The following is a 21,401-nucleotide window of genomic DNA, read 5'->3' as shown; positions in this document are numbered from 1 at the left end:
TCTTTGCAACTCTATTTCTGGCAGATGCACCCTAATTGTTGGTGACACTGTCAATTTCAGGTGACTCAGATTAAGAATATTCCTACTCTAAATTAAATTCCAAAAGAAGGGCCTACCATTTGTGGTTAACAAAATAAGTTAGGGAAAGCCATCAAACTGAATGAAAACACATCTAACTGTGAAAAGATGTGGCAGGTCAGGTGATTGGGCTGAATGGCATAAGGATAATAAAGTGGAAGAAATTACAGAAAGAGAGAAACCTAACTAGAAATGCAAAAACAGAAAGTGAGAGTTACTACAGATATTCAAAAGAGAAAGAGAAAGAAAGAAGCATGAGTTTTGTTCCTTTACAGAGTGAGAATAGTGAGTTAGTGGCTGACATCAAGGAAAAGCCGATGCAGTGAACAAATATTTTGCTTCAAAATTCACTACAGAGCATACATAAACATTTTATTAATAGCTATCAGTAAGAAGGTGGAAGGGAGAGAGGAATGGGTGAAATTACAATCATAAGGCAAGCAGTACTAAGCAAACTGATGGAGCTATGGACTGACTAGTGTCTGGACCCAGATGAACTTTACCTTCAAGTCTTCAAAGAGATGGATAATAAGATTATAGATGTGTGGATGTTAATTCCTCAAAATTCTGCCCTTGTGTTAGAACACTTGAGTTGAGTTATTTGCTCCTTCAGTAGCTAAATAAACATTTCCAATGTTAAGAAGTTCAACTGAACACTTTTAGATTTTGCATAACTTCAGACATGCATTATGGCACTAATCTCTATTGACTGAGGCATAACAATGATGCTTGATTCTCACCCCCTCACCTCTTTTATTAACATTAATTATTAAAACGGTGCACAGAATAAGCTAGACAAATAATATTCCACACAAAATGTGTGCAGGTCATTCTGTGGATACACTGAAGAGCCTGAGGTAGTGCGGCAGATTCATTAATTATATATGGGAGCACTAACTGATGGGTATTGGATTCTGAAGGTGTCATTGTATTTAACACAACACTAACCAACATTCAGCCATCGGTTCGGGTGGTTTTGGCATTGACAACATACTGAGTCAAACTAAACAAGATTTCTATCAAACCTACAACACTGCTGATGTGAGATTCAGTAAAACAAAAATACAACAGAAGCCATCACAGGCATGGGAAAATTAATGTTCCAATGGATGCTCTCACAGTAATTACCTAGAAGTGCCTTTAGCACTTACAATTTCAGATGTTCTTTTACTCTTTCATCAAAGTTCTTTCGTTCTTCCATCACAAAAGCAGGAGGAAATTCTCCCCCTGCCAAACTCTGAGAGCTTCTAGATAGACCTTCATTCCTGATTTAGCTTCTGAACTTCAGATAATATTTCACGAATCCCATTAGGATCCACAAGAGATCCCTATTTTGCTACAGATTCTTAAATCACCCCTCTCATGTAATATAAAATTTTACAATACGACTGTAAGATGTAGGAGCAGAAGTAGACCTTTCGGTCCATCGAGCCTACTCAACCATTTAATAGGATAATGGCTGATCTGATGATCATCAACTGCACATTGCTGCCTTATCCCCATAACCCTTGCTTCCTTTACCAATTAAACATCTGTCTATCTCAGCCGTGAATATACTTAATGACTTATACTTGACAGATTTCTGCAGTGAAGAATTGACTACTGTCAAGAGAAAAAGTAATCTCTGTCTTAAATGGGTGACCTCTTACTCCAAGAATATTGCCTCTTGCTCTAAATTCTTCCATAATGTGAAAGCAACCATTCTGGCTGATTGTTGCTGGAATCCAACGGAACAACTTGTCAATTCACTGACCTGCTGCTGACGATTTCGGATTCTTTTGAAGATGATGAGAATCAAACACACCAAGGCAAAAGGAACAATGAATGCAACAATAAACCCAAGAACGTGGATACCGTGATTTGGAGAGCCCTGAAAAGGAAGGCAGATTTTAAAAAGGCTACTCAACTAATCATTTTTAACGTCTTCTTCTACAGCCATTCCCTGGAAATCACACACCAAGAAAATCAATAAAGTCTATTACCTTTTATTCCCAACTGTTACTGTAAAAATAGATGCTCAGGGGAAAATATCACAAATATCAGAAATAATAGGCAATTAAACTACTTTTAAATTTAAAAGTAGTGCATTTAAACCAACAGATGTTTCTATTTAGGCAACAGAGTTGACATGATGATTCACGTGAGGTATTTGGTTTACTTCAGTGAGTTTTGCCACTCCTTGACGGGGGAATTGCGCTCGAGATTTCATGTGTTAAAGAACACTGCAATTGAAAGTGTGTGTGTCTTCAACTCTATGAACATAAATATCCATTGAAGGTGCAACATTGTGGATTCAGGATTATTGTTTTATAGAACCTATACTGGTACAGCACTATAGAAAAGTAGGTTTCTGCTTGCTCCACTATTTTTGAGGACTTCCTTAAATAGTAAGTGCTGATCCATCAGGAATATTGAATTCAAGTGTTGTTTTAGAAGGTAAAATATATCACACTCTTGACTCTATAACCTGCAGTTCCATGAGCATTGCACAAAAATTTCAAGCTGCCAAGTTTAGTGTAAAATTTGTATATGTGAATAAGTCAGAGAGGGTAGCAGAATAGATGGATTGAGTAGTTAATAAAGCATATAGTATCCTGAGTTTGATTAATATGATCAGAGGATACAAGAACATGGAGGCGACACTGACTTTGTATAAGGCTCAAGTTGGCCTCAGCTGGTGTTTTTGGTCCAATTCTGGGCTGTGAACTTTAGGAAGGATGTGAAGACACATTTAGGGCTGTTTTTTTGGAGAAAGGAAGGATGGAGATTGGATATAGATATACAAGGCCATGAGACGTCTGGACAGAGAGGATAAAGGGAAACTGACCAACATAAAGAAGACAGAATCTAATCATTGCCCCTTGACATTCAATTGCATTACTATCACAAAAATATCTTCAGGGTTACCACTGACTGGAAATTCAACTGGACTCCCCATAACACTGCAAGTCGGAGGTAAGGAATTGTGCAAAAGGGAGGAACTCTCATCACCCCAATGCCTGTCCACCATCTACAAGGCATAAATCAGGAGTATGTTAGAATACTTTACTATTTCTGGATGGGAGCAGGCTGAACACCACTCAAGGAGCTCAACATCATTGAGGAAAAAGTAGCCCTATCCACAATTATCTACATTCAGCCCCTTCATCACTGATGCACAATCGCAGCATTGTGTACCATTTACAGCATGCAATGCAGCAACTCACCCAGGATCCCCTAGATAGCAAACCCAATACCACTACCACCTGGAAAACCAAACAGATGTAAAGAAACACCACCACCTGCAAATTCCGCTGAATTTGCACACACCACCCTGACGTGGAACAATAGTGTCATTCCTTCCTTGTGTAGGAACTCCTTTCTTAACAACATCGTGACTGTACTTGGGCTGCTATATTTTAGGAAGGCAGGTCACCATCAATTTCTTGAGGGCAATGAGAAATGGATAATAGTAAGTGCTGGCCCAGTCAGCAACACTCACGTCTCACGAATGGATTAAAAATGCTGTGATCCGGCAACATTGTGATTATAAGTACCAGTGATTATGTAAACCATATCACAGAATGAAGAATGATAAAATGTTGTTGCAGGATGCTACCTATTACCGCATGGTAAATGACTACACCTTATGCAAAACCAGGCAGGAAAGCAAAGTGAAATCAACCTCCTGCAGCAAACTAGGTTGAACGTACAGCAACACATTCAAACCTCGGAGGCTCAGTTTGTATTACCTGCATGTTCTAATTGCTAAACACACACAAGGGCTTGGACTAGCTTTACCCCTTTACCCTTTAACAATTTCTCCTTTGAATCCTCCCACTTCCTTCAGACGAAAGGGATAGCCATGGGCACCCATACGGGCCCCAGCTATGCCTGTCTCTTTGTCGGCTGCGTAGAACAGTCCATCTTCTGCCTGCACCACTCCCTACCTCTTCCTCCACTACATTGATGACTGCATTGGCGCCACCTCGTGCTCCCAACTTCACCAACACATTCCACCCTGACTTTAAATTTACCTGGACCATCTCTGACACCTCCCTCTCCTTTCTGGACCTCTCCAACTCCATCAAAGATGACCAACTCAACACTGACTTTTTTTTACAAACCCACAGACTCCCACAGCAACCTGGATTACACCTCCTCCCACCCTAACTCCTGCAAAAATGCCAACCCATATTCTGAATCCTTCCGCCTCTGCCATATCTGCTCCGAGGAGGACCAGTTCCACCACAGAACACACCAGATGGCCTCCTTCTTTCAAGACTGTAATTTCCCCTCCCACATGGTTGAAGATGCCCTCTAACACATCTCATCAACATCCCGCACCTCCGCCCTCAAACCCCACCCCTCCAACCGCAACAAAGACAAAGACAGAGGCCCCCCGGTCCTCACCTTCCACCCCACCAACCTCCTTATAAACCTCATCATCCGCCAACATTTCCGCCATCTACAAATGGACCCCACCAACCAGGGATATATTTCCTTCCCCACCCCTATCCACTTTCCGCAAAGACTGTTCCTTCCATAACTACCTGGTCAGGTCCCACCCCTCCCCAACAACCCAACCTCGCCTCTTGCCACCTTCCCCTGCCACCATAGGAATTGTAAAACCTGTGCCCACACCACCCCCCTCACCTCCATCCAGGCCGCAAAAGAGCCTTCCACATCCATCAAAGTTTCACCTGCACTTCCACTAAAGTCATTTATTGTATCCGTTGCTCCCGATGCAGTCTCCTTTACATTGGAGACTGGACACCTTCTCGCAGAGCGCTTTAGGGAGCATCTCCGGGACACCCGCACCAATCAATCCCACTGCCCCGTGGCCAAACATTTCAACTCCCCCTCCCACTCTGCTGAGGACATGCAGGTCCTGGGCCTCCTTCATCGCCACTCGCTCACCACCCGATGCCTGGAGGAAGAACACCTCATCTTCCACCTCGGAACACTTCAACCCCAGGGCATCAATGTGGATTTCACCAGTTTCCTACCAGCCAATCTTCCTTCCGACCTATCCGCTCCACCCTCCTCTCCGACCTATCACCTTTATCCCCACCTCTGTCCACCTATTGCACTCTTAGCTGCCTTTTCCCCAGCCCCACCCCACTCCCATTTATCTCTCCACCCCAGAGGCTCCCATCCTCATTCCTGAAGGGCCCCGGCCCAAAACATCAATTTTTCTGTTCCTTGGATGCTGCTGGACCTGCTGCGCTTTTCCAGCACCACTCTAATCTTGACTCTGATCTCCAGCATCTGCAATCCTCACGTTTGCCTACACCTATTAGCACCAATATTGTGTCTTGTTTTTGCTGTTGCAAGTGATAATAGCAGCATCACGCTCAGTTGGAAGTCAAAGTAAAAGCTTCAAGTAATGATTAGCACCATTCCATCTGTGAGAAAGGATGGGAATGGAATGTCAGATCAGAAAAAAGTGAGGAGATCAGAGTTGAAAGTGTGGCTCCACATCCGACAGATGTCATCCACCAATGTCATCTACTGTGTCCGCTGCACTCGAATATGGTCTCCTCTGCACCAGCGAGACAGAACACCAACTTACAGACCGTTTCAGAGAACATATCTGTAACACCCGCACAAACCAACCCCACTGCCCCATGGCTGAACACTTCAACTCCCCCTCCCAGTCCACCAAGGACATACCGGTCCTGGGCTTCCTCCATCGTCAAACCCTAACCACCCGACACCTGGAGGAAGAATGCCTTGGGACCCTGCGACCAACCAGGATTAATATGGGTTTCACCAGCTTCCTCATTTTCCCTCCCCCCACCTTATCCCAGTCCCAAGCCTCCAACTTGTTCACTGCTCTTGGCCTTTCCATTGTCTTTCCCATCTATCTGCTCCACCCTCCTCTCTGACCTATCACCTTTTCCCCAACTTCATCTACCTACTGTATTCTCAGCTACCTTCCCCCCACAACCCCACCCCTCTCCCATTTATCTCTCAGTCTCCCAGCCTGCAAGCCTCATTCCTGATGAAGGGCTTATGCTGAAACGTTGATTCTCCTGCTCCTCAGATACTGCCGGACCTGCTGTGCTTTTCCAGCACCACACTCTCGACTCAGGTAAGATCAGTCACCTGCTATTCTTCTTCTGATGGTTGAACAAGCCAGTTTTGGAAAGACAAACTCTGTCTTGAGTACCACACATGAAGTTGTCCTTTGTTGCTGTTGCTGAATGATTTCTGCTGATGCGTTTTTTGCTTTGCTATGGAGCCACTGAAACCGGATGCGAGGGTGTTAGTGAATTCTTACCTAAAGCCTGCGTTGCTATTTGGATTGATTGTCAGCTCCAGTTTCTAATTTGTCCTCATTGATTTTAAGAGCTTTCAGATCTCTTTTGATAGCATCCCTCGGTCTGTGCTTTGGGTACCCCGCTAGTCTCTTGATGAGCTACACACCCATTCTGTATATACCCAGAGCAGCAATGCCTTCCTTTCCTTTTAATTCAAAACTCACTCCTTGCTGGAGCTTCGAACCTTCTTGTGGGGATTATACAGTCCTTCCAGCAATACCATTTGCTTTTTGCTTCACGATAAAATCTCATGCTGCTCTTTTATTGCTCTACTCCTCGGTAACCCCTGTTACTCTTTGTTTAAAAGTGGTTCTTTCTTTTCTAAACCATTTTACATTACACTCCTCAGGCTGGATGCACCATATTTCACATGTCTTAAGGCTCCATTGTAGAGACCATTCAAACGTTAGGATGGTTTTTCAAAATGTATGCCACTAATTGACAGCAGCTATCATGGAAGGAGGTTTACATTGTACACAATGGATGTGTCATAACCTCTCTGTAAGATCCCCACCTTGTACTTATTTATCAAAACTGTAATAGCTTGCATTCAGAAATCCATATAAATTTTCATTTTTTAGATGTTTCTACCCTCGTTGATCACTGCCTAACACATTTTAAAAGGTAGAAAGCATTCAGATTTAAGAAAGATTACAATGTTAATTTCTGAATGGGTCAGTATTTTTGACTGTAAATCTTCAACTGGACTAATGAAGCATGCTCTTATCAGTAACAGGTACATGATCATGAAATAATTACATGACTGATTTCCCACTGCACAGCTCAGGTTCATTTCAGATCTCAATGTCTAATATTCAAAATCCAATTTTGAATCCAACGTGATAAATTACTGCTGCCAAGAATTTTTCATCCTACATGAAAAATGCATTCATTATATGCTCTTATTGTATAGGGCAGCAATACAAAATTATGTAATTATAGTGAAGAATATCAAAATCTGGAGAACTGTAAAAGTGTTAGCATCAAACACTTCCAAAGGTTTTGCAGCTTGGAAAAGAAACAAAGTAAGCTCCAACTATGTCTTAATGCAAAAAGTACTACCCTCCTACAGCTGGCTCCAATTTAACAGATGTTACTTAATGTAGGCATTGGAGGTCTCAGCCACTGACTGAATAGGCAGGGACAGCCTCATATCTCCTCCTTATGGTAAGTGCCATTACATTCAGTGCCAAACAGGCACTTAACTAGGCAGCCCTGTGATTGTGGACCCTGAGGGTTGGAAACCTTGATCCTGAGAGGAAGAGGTGGCTACTGCCCACAAGGCTAAGGCATCCAAAATCCAGGATTGCCGAAAGACCCCAGGCCACAGTGACCTACGACAGGAAGGAGGTGAGTCACAGGGGAGGGTGGAGGGGATCGGCAGCAAGAAAAATGTTGGGTGTCAGCGATCTGATGGTACTGTGGCTTTAAGATGTATATTGGGTCATGGCTTTTTTTATAATGAAGGAAGGTGAAGACAGAGGCATCAATTAGTGGTGCAACAGGTGAGCCATCCACAAGCCTTCCCACAGAGACGGGAGGTCATGGGATCCCCAGCCATCATCCTCCCCAAGTTAATGCACCATTACAAAACTTGCCTTGGGAATGGACTCCAGCCAATGTAACAGACAGTGCAATGCAGATACTATCTCTAAAATGGCACTATCCCAATTGATTTCATTTGAGATCTTCCAACTAACAAAAAAGACTTGCATATTTCCACTAGAGATAAAAATCAAGCTCCACTAACCTATTTCAGTGCTTAATTCCCACAGTGAATTAATTCGATATTAACAGATTGTCCAAGATGCGCACTTTCCAAAACTGTACACCAATACCAACATGCAATCAAGCATAACTTCAAATAACAGTATTTAAACTCATGGTAATCAAGACTGAAAAATCAAATCCTGTAAATCAACTTACCTCAATTAAGGCCTCCTTAGTCAGCACGAAGTCTGCCACCAAGGGTTCAATCTGAATATGATCATCCTGACAGACAGTTTTGGATTTTAGTTATCTTATGGTTTGCCCACATTCAATATCAACAGTTACAGTCAAGTTCAAGTAATGTACAATAATTAATTCCTGTATGGTAATTGCCAATCTGGTAATAATTAGCACACATGAACAATAAAAAGCAGAAAGGTCGCACATTGTTGGGATTAAGTTATGCGAATAGCCTTATGAATGTCAGGTTGTATTTAACGGGGAGAAGTGTATTATTTTCTCCATGACAGGCAATTCAAAGCATCTCTATACCATGTTTAATGTCCATTCAAAGCAATGAAGGAGGAGCTTAGTTCCCATTCACCAAAGGTGCAAACTACAAATATGAGGTTGCCAAAGGAAAAGTAGATGGGCTTTTGGATATATTGCCAAATTATTGAAGTGAAAAACTTCAGAAAATATTTCCATTAATGTGACTTTAGTTTGCCTTTACTTGCAATGTTAATTAGTCCCTATACCTACTAATGAGTATAGAGGCACCAGAGAGGAACACATACTTTAATAAGAACCAAAAATAAATATTGATTTATTTTTGCAATTAGAGGTTGCTTAGGACATTTTAAGATAATTTGGTTAGAAAAGCATAAGCTTTAGGAGATATGACTGAGGTATTTATAATAATGACGAAGCATTAGATGGGTGGCATGGTAGCTTAGTGGTTACACCACTGCCTCACAGCGCCAGGCATCTGGGTTCAAGTCAAGCCTTGGGTGACTCTCTGTGTCGAGTTTGCACCTTTTCCCTGTGTCTGTGTAGGTTTCCTCTCACTGCCCAAACGTGTGTAAAATAAGTGGATTAGCCATGGGAAATGTAAGGTTACAGGGATCGGGTAAGGGGATGCTTTTTGGAGACTCGGCATGGACTTGCTGGGCTGAGTGGCCTGTATCCACACAATAGAGATTCAATGATTCAGACCTCACAACACTTCTAAAAGGAAGTCAATAGTGGGAAGAAAATAGAAAATAAACTAGCAGTCAGAGTGGAGACCAGGAAGTCTTTATACTCTCAGAGGACGGTTACCACATAGAACAGGTTTAGGTATGATATAGTTCTTGAAAGAAGGATAAGACAACCATCTGCACGAAGAGGATCTAATAAGTTAGCTACATTAGTGTGTGACATACCAAGATCCCAAAACCAAAAGGACACTGTGCTAATGCACTGGAGTAGAAAATGTTCAGTGGAGGATTCCAAAGTGGGTTAAAAGTATTGAAACACCAAACTTACAATAAAAAAAAAGGATCTTGAGCTATTATCATTCAAAAATGTTTAGTGAAGGCAGTGATAAGTTTTCGCCAGGTGGAAGCATATTTGGTACAAAATTAGAAAGAATCAGAGGGTGAAACAAATTAAACTGGACTTTCTAAATACATTCTCATGTTCCAGAGTTATTATGGAATAAACACTGCCTATTGCAAACCTCACCAGCAAATCATGTCAACATTCGAAAGGATTTGCTTTCAGACCTTCTCTTCTTTCATGTAGGAAAGTATTTGGCCTGAGACCAACATCCACCAATGGAAACAAAAACCTTATTTAGTTAGCAGTTAGGAGATGAATTAATCTTTAAATAGAATACCTGAGACATCTTGCCAAAGTTGAGGTAGGCAGGTAATGACATGTTCCTCCAATCCTTCGATCCGCCAGTATTTAATACTGCAGTATAGTTTATTACAAAGTATTCACCAGCTGATGGACAAAAGATCAAATGGGAATGTTAACACATGTGCCCGGAAAGGTTTGTAGAATAACTCCTTTGAACCAGTATTCTCATGATGGTCTGTTTGTTATAATGTTGTCTTCTAATCCATTCAGAAGGCAAATAATGCACTGCCAACTAAATTTGGTTGATTATTTTGAAGGATAGTTTTGTGAAAAAAAACAACAACATAAAGTTATTCTTTTCCTACTTTTTCCTTTTCTTTCCATGGATACAACCTCTTAACAACTTGATTAACTGCTCACACTTCAACTGTTCAACTCAATGGTAAAGCTTGTCTAACAGTCTAATTGTATCCCTGCATGCACATTGACCACCCATTCCACCAATGGACTAGAAATAGTCATAATATCGAATGAACAATTCCAATTCCCAAGAGGCAAGCTGGGGAATTTAAGTTGAGTTAGCTAAGACTGGAGGAGATGCAAAAAAACTCAAGGGCAAATTCTTCCAATATGCATTTTAGAGATGATCGATGTGGAAGTGAGCGTAATTTCTCTTTGTGTGGGGTCAGCTTTTCTTGTGCAATTATTTGGTTGTTAGCTCATTGCTTATGCATAGTTAAGGAGCATTGATACCCTTGTGGGGGATGGACAAAAAGTCATTGCCCCCATTGTTGGTTCAAGGGGCCGAAAGTCCTGGCTTTGTATTCAAAGAACACCCAGAAGTGGCAAATTTAGAGAGCTATGCAGACTCATGGAATGATCGCCTCCTGCTAGACACTTTTCCACCCTTCCACCCTTTCCCAATCACTGACCATGCCCACAACACTCAAGTCTCTCTCCCTCCTGCTCCGAGCAACCAACATGATGGCAGCCCATTCTCAATCATGGCATGGCATAAAGAAATGCTCCCCAAAGAGGACTGGACAGCAGTTACTCATTCCAATGCCAACAAGTACAGCACCTCTCGCACGTCTCTTTTATGCTGTTGGAATGTGGAAGACATGTAGTGATCACTTGCAGAGAAATGAATTGGGAAGGCAAACTTAATTCTGGAGGTTTGGCATTTCAATGAACAGGTGAGATATGCAAATTCATGGAAAAAAAACAGACACAGAAAGCATCTGCTCTTAAAGTTACACAAATTTAATTGTAAACACCCATCTCACTGTCCAGAACCTGATTTTAGGCTTTCCATTTAATTAAGTTTCCACCTACCTTGCTTCCTACTTCCAGCAGCAACACAAGGTTCCCAATCCCAGTATCAGTAATAACGACTATGATACCCTAAAATGCCCTTTCGGAAAGGAAACTTGCTGTCTTTATCTGGTCTGACCTAATAATAATGACAGATCCACTGCAATGTGGTTGACTCTTAAATACCATCTGCTCAGCATATCTCAGTTCTGGACCTATCCCAAACATTTGTGAAAGCTAATGTCACTCCCAATATTTGGACCGCAGCAGCGGTTCAAGATGACACATCATCATCCTCCAAACAGCAATTAGGATTTCCAATAAACGCTGACCTTGCCAATGACGCTTACATCAGGTAAACAAATTGAAGTAACTAATCAGTACCAGAGGACCAGAAGAAAATCCAGACTCTCTCGCCCCTCCCTTAATAAGCAAAAGCTCATTCCGTGAGGAAAGCCAAGTAAGGACCATATATGGATTCAGTCGTGAGCCCAACAAAAATAAGCAGTAGATGTTGAATTGTCAGCTAAACAAAAGAATTCAGCTGCTCTGTCAAAAAGATTCCTGAGGGAGGAGACAATGACAGATGGAAATGTCAGGGACCCGTAACCAAAGTGCCCAGGTAAACGCACTGGAGAAATTGGCTTCCATCCCAATACGGCAATGGGTGGGGTGGGATGCTAGACAAATTCAAATTATTGAAATCTGGAATTGAAAGCTACCTCAGCAATAACAATTACCAATCGTTGTTTAAAAAAACCCATCTGCTTTGCTACTATTTTTTAGGGAAAGATATCTGGTCTAGCCTAGATCTAATTCCATATCATGGTAACTTGGTTGGCTACTAACTGTCCTCTCAAAGCCATTTAGTTCAAGGGTAATTAGATATAGACAACAAATGCTGGTCTTGTCAGTGATGCCCACATCCCATGAAAGAACAAAATAAAACACTACAATATAGCAAATTCCAGAAATCACTTGAAATTACAAAATAGCAAAATACTTGACCATATTATGAAACATAAAGTAAGATATCCACTATGTTTCAATGCAACACTCAAATACCCACTTGCAAAAGTGTTGAATATGTTTTAACTTTCTTTTAAACTAACTTGTGACATGACTTTATCACATTGAATAAATAAAGTTGACACATAGGGGCAACGTACCTTGAAGAATGTCTTTGGTGTACGTCTGGAACCCCAATTCAGTGTCTTTTCCCATGTTACTTTGAATGCTTAGACCACTGATAGCATCTCGGATAGTAAGCTGAGAAATGTTATATGTGGATTGCACATCCAAACTGCTTATTATCAATTTCACAGTCACTATCTGGGATTCATTTCTTCTGCTCACCTGAGAAAGAGTACTGTGTTAATACATGCATTTGGTTCATATATTTAAATTTATTCAACATCAAAGAAGCTCAGCTCAGTTATGTACAATTCTACAACTTTTGTTTAAAGCCTGATGGAAGTAATTTTGACAATCTTGTTAAATGCCTTTCCAGATGCTTTTCACCCAGTGACTCTGTAGCAACCTGTGGTCCATTTAAGGGACTGCATTCAGAGTAGCCGTATTGTGAAAAGAGGGCATCAACCATGAACATACTTGTGAAAATCCCAGTGCCAATTAATGGCTTACACTTTGGATGCTTTTGCTGCAGTCCTTACCAATATGGCGGATGACACACGTGCATGTATGTCTGCACACATCAAGGACATCAAGGCACTGATTTTTATGATTGTAAAGTGGGGAAGCACCAATAAATCTCAAGTTCAATATCACCTGTAAAGGAACCGCATAAATATTTCAAAAGGAGGAACTTAAAAAAAGGAAACAAGCCAGGAAATTAAATTATCTAATATTCCTCCTGTTAAATGGATGTAACAAGCTTAATGCTTCATCTGTGCTGAATTTTGCATTGTCCTAGAAATGGAACATATCCACGTCAACCTTGAAAATAAAAGCAATTCAATAAACAATGTGCTGCAGTGTCACCCAGTGGTTGGATTCATCACTGAAATTTTAATATTTTGATCTTCAATAGACAGGTTTAATGCACCATCTAATGGCGAAAATAATCTATAGCAGCAGAACCTAACCATCATACCAAACTTCAAAATTGCCATTACTTTCAATATGCCCCCATCCCAAAAACAAACAAAAACGTTAGTTTGACATATCAGCATTTTTAAGTTAAACTTTTCACTATGAATAAAATTAATTTCTTTGTCAAACAAGGGTGGCACCATCTTTCTAGTGAGTTTTCTCCAGGTCACATCCTCCAACATTCACGATTTGCGAACAACATCAGATTTTACTCCAGGGCAGGGTGAGGAGGTGACCCCCAACTCTACTTCAATTAGAGCAGAGATTGTACCATGTACTAACCATCTAGCCAACAGAATTAACTTGCCTCTAAAAGAGATCTTAAACCAAGCATGCTACTATTTGTATTTTAAAATGATGCACAGCAAGGTCTCACAAACATTAAGGTGATGATGACTAGATAAGCTGTTTCAAAGATGGCGACTGAGGAATAGATTCTGACTATGACATCTGTTCTTCAGAGAAATTGTGCAAAGGGATCCTACACACCTACATGAGAAGCCATATGGGCTCTTTCTTTAATGTTTTACCCTAAAAGGGCGCTCGTAACAGAGTAATGCTTTCAGTGTTACAAACGCACAGGAGTACCATCTAAATTTTATGTTTGAGTTTCAGTACTGAACTCAGTCTTGTGATGCTGAGGCCAATACAGAATCCTTTTCTGCGTCTTTTTTTCTGTCTGAACAAAACCAGAAAGAGCAAAGAAGGGGTCGGATTCTAACTTACTATTAAAAGTCAATGTTAGTACAAATTCTAGAATGGGACTATTGTCAAGATTCCACAGGCTGGTCTTGCACAGTTGCTGTTAGTTGCAAGTAGGTTAGGAGGCTGATTGAAGTGAGCATTACAAAGGCTCACTGTCACTTTCAAGTACATCACTTTCAGCGCGCAGAGAACTGGAAGAAGGAAGGGAAATAAGGTAATTTAAACACAGAACACAATCTGCAGGGGTGCAGAATGAAGGTCTCAGGATAATCGCCACTTATTTAGTAATTAAACTGTTAACTTAATATCCTCTCCTGCTGTAGTACTGACTTTTAAGAATATCAAATAAAATACTTTCCCCTACAGGTGATGAATATTGAGGTGTTGTCCAGCACAATTTACACAATGTGACATGTTTTAAAATGAAGTGCCAATAAACACAATATAGTCCGAATTGCAGAAAGGCTCTCACTTAAAGACCGAAATGGTCACCCCTAGTTTTCATCAACATGAAATCTAATTTTAATGGTCTCTTTTGTGACAGTGAACTAACACTTCGATGGTTACAATTTTCAGCCCAAACAGTTTTAGCAATACCAACTGGTCTTACACAGCACAGAAAAAATGTAAATGCAAAAATAAAATTCTGATGATTATTTAGCATGTAAATGCAAAAGCAAAAGGAAACTCTTGGCAAGTACAGCAGCGCCGGCAAGGCAACACCGGCAAGGCAGCACCGGTAAGGCGGCGCCAGCAAGGCAGCACTGTTAAGGCAGCACTGGTAAGGCAGCACCGGTAAGGCAGTGCTGATAATGCAGTGCCAGCAAGGCAGTGCCGGCAAGGCAGTGCCGGTAAGGCAGCACCGGTAAGGCAGCGCTGGCAAGTCACCACCGGTAAGGCAGTGCCGGTAATGAAGCGCCAGCAAGGCAGAACTAGTAAGGCAGCACCGGAAAGGCAGCACCGGAAAGGCAGTGCTGGCAAGGCAGTGCCGGCAAGGCAGCGCCAGCAAGTCACCACCGGCAAGGCAGCGCCAGTAAGGCAGCACCAGCAAGGCAGCGCCGGCAAGGCAGTGCTGACAAGGCAGCACCGGCAAGGCAACGCCAGCAAGTCACCACCAGTAAGGCAGTGCCGATAAGGCAGTGCCGGTAAGGCAGCACTGGTAAGGCAGCGCCGGCAAGGCAGTGCTGGCAAGGGAGCACCGGTTAGGCAGCGCAGGTAAGGCAACGCAGGTAAGGCAGTACTAGTAAGGCAGTGCCGGTAAGGCACCGCTAGCAAGGCAGCACCGGTAAGGCAGCATTGGCAAGATAGCACCTGTTAGGCAGCACAGGTAAGGCAGCGCCGGTCAGGCAGTGCCAGTAAGGCAGCGCCAGTCAGGCAGTGTCGGTAAGGCAGCACCGGTAAGGCAGCGCGGTTAGGCAGAGCTGGTTAGGCAGCACCGGTGGAGGGGGAGAAACAGGGCTGACAATTAGGGTCATCTTTTCTCTTGTTCTTTTTCACCACTCTTCTCTTTTTCATTTGCTACAAACCCATTTTTATTTACCCCACTGCAAGTGAAAAGTCATTGACCTGAACTCTGTTATTCTCTCTCCACAGAAGCTAGCTTATCTGTTGATACTTCAAACATTTTCTACTTTTAATGATAGCAAGAGAAAACCCTGAATTTGAAGTTAAAGCAGAACTGGGGTTAATGTAAGTCACAATTTTACATTAAATGACAAGTCAAGATACATGACATTATTAAAAGTTATTCAGTCAGTTAAGACCAACTCTAACCTATGAAAATATTGTAGTTATTAATACTTAACATTACATTGATGAATGTTTATCATGGTGACCAAAAAGAAAACTTCTATACGGTAAGAATTTTACTAATTTTTGTGAGATTACCTCTCATTCTTCACAAGGCTAGACAATCCAGACCTAGTTCCCTCAATCTTCACTCGGAAAACAATCCTGCTATCCCAGGGATTAATTTGGGATTAACTTGGCTGAACCGTTATTAAACTCCCTCTAGGGCAAATACTGTATATCGTTCCTTAGAAGAAGAGACGAAAACTGCATATAATATTGCAGGAAGGTCTTACCAAGACTCTACACAAACAGCAAGAAATCTTTACTTCTGTTCTCAAATCCCTTTGAAATGAATGCCAGCATACTGTTGCCTTCTAATTGCTTTCTGCACCTGCAGGACACCTTTCAGTGACTCATGAACAATGAAACCCAGATCCCTTTAGGCACCTGCACTTCTCAACCTCTGACCCTTAATGAAATATTTTCCTTCTTCAAAGTGAATAATTTCACACTTGAAGTTTCATCCCCTCCTTCCCACCACTCAATTCTCTCTGTTCCTGTTTTCCCCACTTCTTAATGCTAAGAAAACAAATCTAAACCTAAGTCATGCAGCACCATGTCAGCTGTGCACTTAAGTTCCAATGCGAACAAAAGCTGATACTAAGTTTTCTTTTTTATTATGTCGGCTTTTCTCTCTCTAGGTGTCCGTAAAGCATTTCTACTTGCACTGCGGCAGCTTTGGAAAGATAACAGCATGGATCAATACAGCGTCAGTTAAAGGAATATCTCAGGAATATACCTCTTTGGCACTACAGTGCCTCAAGGTCTCAATATCGATTTCCACAACTTCAGAAACTGAAGGTTGGTTCTCCATTTTTATTTTTTAACATTCTTCCCAATCATGCTCCCCCCAGCTTCTTTTTCATCTTCTTTGCTTTGCTCTTTGTAGAGAGGACCCAGTCTCTTCCTTTCACACCATAATTTGTACTAATTTTTCCATCTCCTTTTTCCCCTCTTTCACCACCATTAGTGTGGAGGTGCTGGTGTTTTGGACTATAACCTGTATCATGTGACTTCTGACTTTGACCACCATTAACACCTCCTATGCTTTTGCACTGGCCCTCTACACCATCCTGATCCCCTCAATCCTCTGCTGTCTCTGTCAAAAGTATAAAGCAAAAAAGTCCTACATCTTTCAGTTCTGAACCGGAGTCAGATTGGATTTGAAATGTTAGCACTGTTTCTCTCTCCAAATGTGCTGCCAGACCTGCTGAGATTCTCCAGCATTATCAGTGTTGTTTCAGATATCCAGCATCCTCAGTATTTTGCCTTTATATGGCTCCAGCCTATTTCTCTCATTTTTATAACAGAAACTGACTGGCCTGTCAGTCAAAACTTTTGCTGCAATTTTTTATGAATTTTAACTCTCAAAATCTCAGTTAGATACAGAAGAGATTCCATACATATATTTCAGTTGCATGCTTTCTATAAATCACGTAAATGTAACATCTGTATTTCTACCACATTTCTTGAATATTGCTTTTTATTGAAATAAATAAAGCTCTTCGCTATCCCCTGTCCCCAAAAGTGCTGACTGTTGTTGTGTTTATTATTCCACAGGCTTTGATAAGACTCTAGAGACTTACTCAAATGATTCGTTCTTCATGTGTGCATTTAGACAGCAAAGGCTGCTAAAATGGCAAGTTGGCTCAGTGATTAGCACTCCTGCCTCATAGCACCATGGACCCAGGTTCGAATCCAGTCTCAGGCAACTACCTGTGTTGAGTTTGAGCAATCTCCCTGTGGCTGTGTGGGTTTCCTCCAGGTGCTTGGGTTTCCTTCCCCAGGTTAGGTGATAAATTGTCCAGAGATGTGCAACCTGGGTGTGTTTGCCATGTGAAATGCAGGGTTATAGGAATAGAGTAGGGACAGGGGCTGGGGCTGGGTCTGGGTGGGATGCTCTTCAGAGGGTTGGTGTGGACTCCATCTGCCAAATGGCCTACTTTCAAACTGTAGGATTTCTCTCATTCTAGGTTAGTGACCACACAATACCTCATATCCACACATAATGAGTCACTGGATTGGGAACTGCTGGCATGAAGCGATTATTTTGTGAGGCCAGGTTGACCTCTTATCTGTTGCTGTTTAGAAAAATGAGAGGAGATCTTATTGAAAGACAAGATCTTGAAGGAATTTGAAAAGGTGGATCTTGATAGGATATTTTCCTTTGCGTGAGAGACCACATCTAGGGAATAATATTTAAAAACATGAGGCTGTCCCGGTTAGGATGGAGAAGGGGATAAGTTTTTTTTTCTTTTCATTGTCTTACCCAGACAGCAGGAGGCAGGTCATTGATTTCCTTCAAAGCCCACATATAGATTCTTGACTGACAAGGAAATCAAAAGATATGAGGTAGTCAAAAAAAGTAGAAACCACATTCAGATTAACCACAATCTCATCAAATAATGGACCAAACTAGAAGGGCTGAATGGCCTACTGCAGGTCCCAAGTCATATGTTTGAATGGTCACAGTTTTCTCTTTGGCATTCCCAGGCTTAAGACCAACTGCAGCTGTGGACTCTGCAAAGGTAAAGCCACAATCCATACTTCCATTTTGGTGGCAAAGCTTCATCAGGATTAGCTGTTGGTCTTCAGTGCCTGAAAGACCGATTGTGTATTGCTCCTGCTGTTCTTCCTAGTTTACAATTCCAATGTTCAATTTGGACTTGTCTAGTGTACGGCAAGTAACTCTGCTCTATCAAACATTTTAGGCAAAAGTGAGGACTGCAGATGCTGGAAACCAGAGTTTAGAACAGAGTGGTGCTGGAAAAGCACAGCAGGTCAGGCAGCATCCGAGGAGCAGGAAAATCGACGTTTCAGGCAAAAGATTCCTGATGAAGGGCTGCCTGACCTGCTGTGCTCTTTATCAAACATTTTGTCATGCAACTTATTCCAAAGATAACCACTCCTTCGTCAACTGTACAGGCAGCTCCCCAATATTACAACTTCAATTTCCTTGACCCAGCAAACTCTGTGGTCCAACATGTTTGTTGGCATGAACCCTGCTTCCCTGTACTTCCTATTATCAGATAGTAAATCTGAAGTGCTTCTGGCTTTCCAGAGTTGTGATGACAGCTAAAGAGATCCTCTAGAAATTGAAAATATCTAAGTTTTAAATTCTCATTTTATTTCACATAACATTTTTTAAAATGAGTTTTAAAACTCTCATATTGACTCTGACAGATGACCTCCCATTCTGCAGTAAATTCTGCAGCCTAGGAAAGGCCATACAGTTACCACCTATAACTTGCTTGAAACTGGTTCAGGTGGAAATTAGGTAGTCTCCTAAAACTGAAGAGTTAATTCTCCTCCTGAATGAGCGTTTCAGTCATTACGGTGCTTAAAGACAACAGGCCTCAAATAAAATTGCCTTTGGTTTCAGCCACCTTGATAAATGCTGCCAAAATGCCACAGTCAAAATAGGAAACCTACCTCGGCACATTTCTGAAAAGTCAAGTTGAAAGGTGAGAAACCTGCAGATCCTTCCGTGTTTCTGCGCTGTTGAAAATACAAGATACAAGATATTATTGCAACACATGACAAACAAGTTAGCTAAGCACCAGCTCCTATACGATCTTCATGTCTCCAGTTGGGACCTAGCTCCATTGACTCTAGCATGTACAGGTTTACTCTGCAATCCTCCGCACCCAAGAAGAGTAGCAGCAGATGTGAGTACAATTGGCAACACGGGGCCAGCGAACCAGGTTCAATTCCAGCCTCGGCCCACTGTCTGTGTGGAGTTTGCACATTCTCCCCCTGTCTGCATGGGTTTCCTCCAGGTGCTCCAGTTTCATCGCGCAATCCAAAGATTAGGTGAATTGGGTGTGCTAAATTGTCCCATAGTTTTCAGGGATGTGTAGATGAGGTGCATTAGTCAAGAGTAAGTGTAGAGTATTACAGTAGGGGAATAGGTCAGGATAGGTTACTCTTCGGAGGGTCGGTATGGACTTGTTGGGCCAAATGACCTGTTTCCACACTGGAAGGATGCTATGAAGTTAAGAAATCATAGGATCAGAGCCTATAGATTAAGCCACATTCTCAAATACTGTTTCAAGATATGTATTAACCAGTCTTATACTTAACAATTCCAATCAAAATGAGAAAAGATATTCCTGGGCAAGCTCAATACCATTGATCATTCTTACACAAAAAAAAAATCACACCTGGTTCACTAATGTTCATCAGAGAAGGAAATCTGCCATCTGCAGCTGGTCTGGCCTACATGTGGACTCCAAAATCAAAAGCAATCAATTCTGAAGTGGCCCAGCAAAGTACTCAGATCAAGAGCAGTAAATATTAGTCTGGCCAGCAATGCCCATATCCCAGAAGAGAATGAAGAGAAAAGAAGTAACAATTAATAAATTATTGTTTTAAGGCTGGAAATTCTACAGGAAAGATGTTTTCAGTTTGTAATATTGTTGAATCCCAAAAGAAGGAAAACTGCTTTGCCAAGAATAATGAAAACAGAAAATGGATCTGAGTTAAAATGAACATTTCAGTTGTGACTTTGCATCAGAAATGAAAAATTAAAAACACAATGAGTTTTGTTCAAGTTATTTCAAGGCAGCTATATATCTACTGGGGCATGTGTAGGTTCTTTTCAACAGTTATAGTGTTATCATAGAGTCATATAGAATCCTACAGCACAGAGACAGGTCGTTTGGCCCAAACCGGTCCATGCCGACCATAATGTCCATCATCGCTAACCCCATTTCTCTGAACTTGGCCTTCTAAACCTTTCCTATCCATGTATTTGTCCAAATGTCTTTTAAATGTACCCATCTCAACCACTTTTACTGGCAGCTCATTCCAAATGCATACCACCCTCTGTTTAAAAATGTTGCCCCTCAGGTTCCCTTTTATTCTTTCCCCTCTAACCTTAAACAGATGCCCTCTCATCCTTGATTCCCCAACCCTGGAAAAAGACTAAATGCATTCACCTTTTCAACCCCTCTCATTATCTTATACACTTGAATAATATCCCCTCTCAGTTTCCTACGTTCTAAAGAAAAAAGTCCTATCTTGTCCAACCTCTCCCTATAATTCAGTCCTGGCAACATCCTTGTAAATTTCTTCTGCACTCTCTCCAGTTTAATAACATCTTTCCAATAGCAAGGCAACCAAAACTGAACACAATACTTCAAGTGTGGTCTCACCAATATCCTGTAAAACTGCAACACAACTTCCCAATTTCTATCCTCAGTGCCCTGACTGATGAAGGCCAGTGTGCCAAAAGTTTTCTTCATGGTCCTGTCTACCTATGATTCCACTTTCAAAGAACCGTGCACCTGAACTCCAAGATCCCTCTGGCTCCACTATACTCCTACCATTCACAATGAAATTCCTATGTGGATGTGACTTTCCTAAAGGCAAGACCTCACAATTATCTATATTAATCTCCATTTCTCATTTCTAGACCCATTTTTTTCCAGCTGGTCAACGTACTGCTGCAATTTCTAATAACCTTTCTCACTGTCCACA

At 41.6% G+C, this 21,401-nt stretch overlaps 1 protein-coding gene across 2 annotated transcripts in view; it reads right to left on the bottom strand.

The window, feature by feature from the left end:
• Positions 1–21,401, bottom strand: part of LOC132833403 (limbin-like) — a 178,166-nt gene that overhangs the window by 137,360 nt on the left and 19,405 nt on the right. For both annotated transcript variants that reach the window (XM_060851641.1, XM_060851642.1), the window contains exons 4-8: positions 19,353–19,418; positions 12,422–12,608; positions 9,973–10,082; positions 8,310–8,375; positions 1,832–1,948 (exon numbers count right to left, since the gene is read on the bottom strand). In XM_060851641.1, the coding sequence (XP_060707624.1) occupies positions 1,832–1,948; positions 8,310–8,375; positions 9,973–10,082; positions 12,422–12,608; positions 19,353–19,418 (546 nt within the window). The remainder of the gene's footprint in view (positions 1–1,831; positions 1,949–8,309; positions 8,376–9,972; positions 10,083–12,421; positions 12,609–19,352; positions 19,419–21,401) is intronic.

Source organism: Hemiscyllium ocellatum, chromosome 36 (assembly GCF_020745735.1).
Source record: "Hemiscyllium ocellatum isolate sHemOce1 chromosome 36, sHemOce1.pat.X.cur, whole genome shotgun sequence".
NCBI lineage: Eukaryota > Metazoa > Chordata > Chondrichthyes > Orectolobiformes > Hemiscylliidae > Hemiscyllium > Hemiscyllium ocellatum.
The sequence above is the reverse complement of the archived record's forward strand: the minus strand, read 5'-3'. Positions and strand labels throughout refer to the sequence as shown.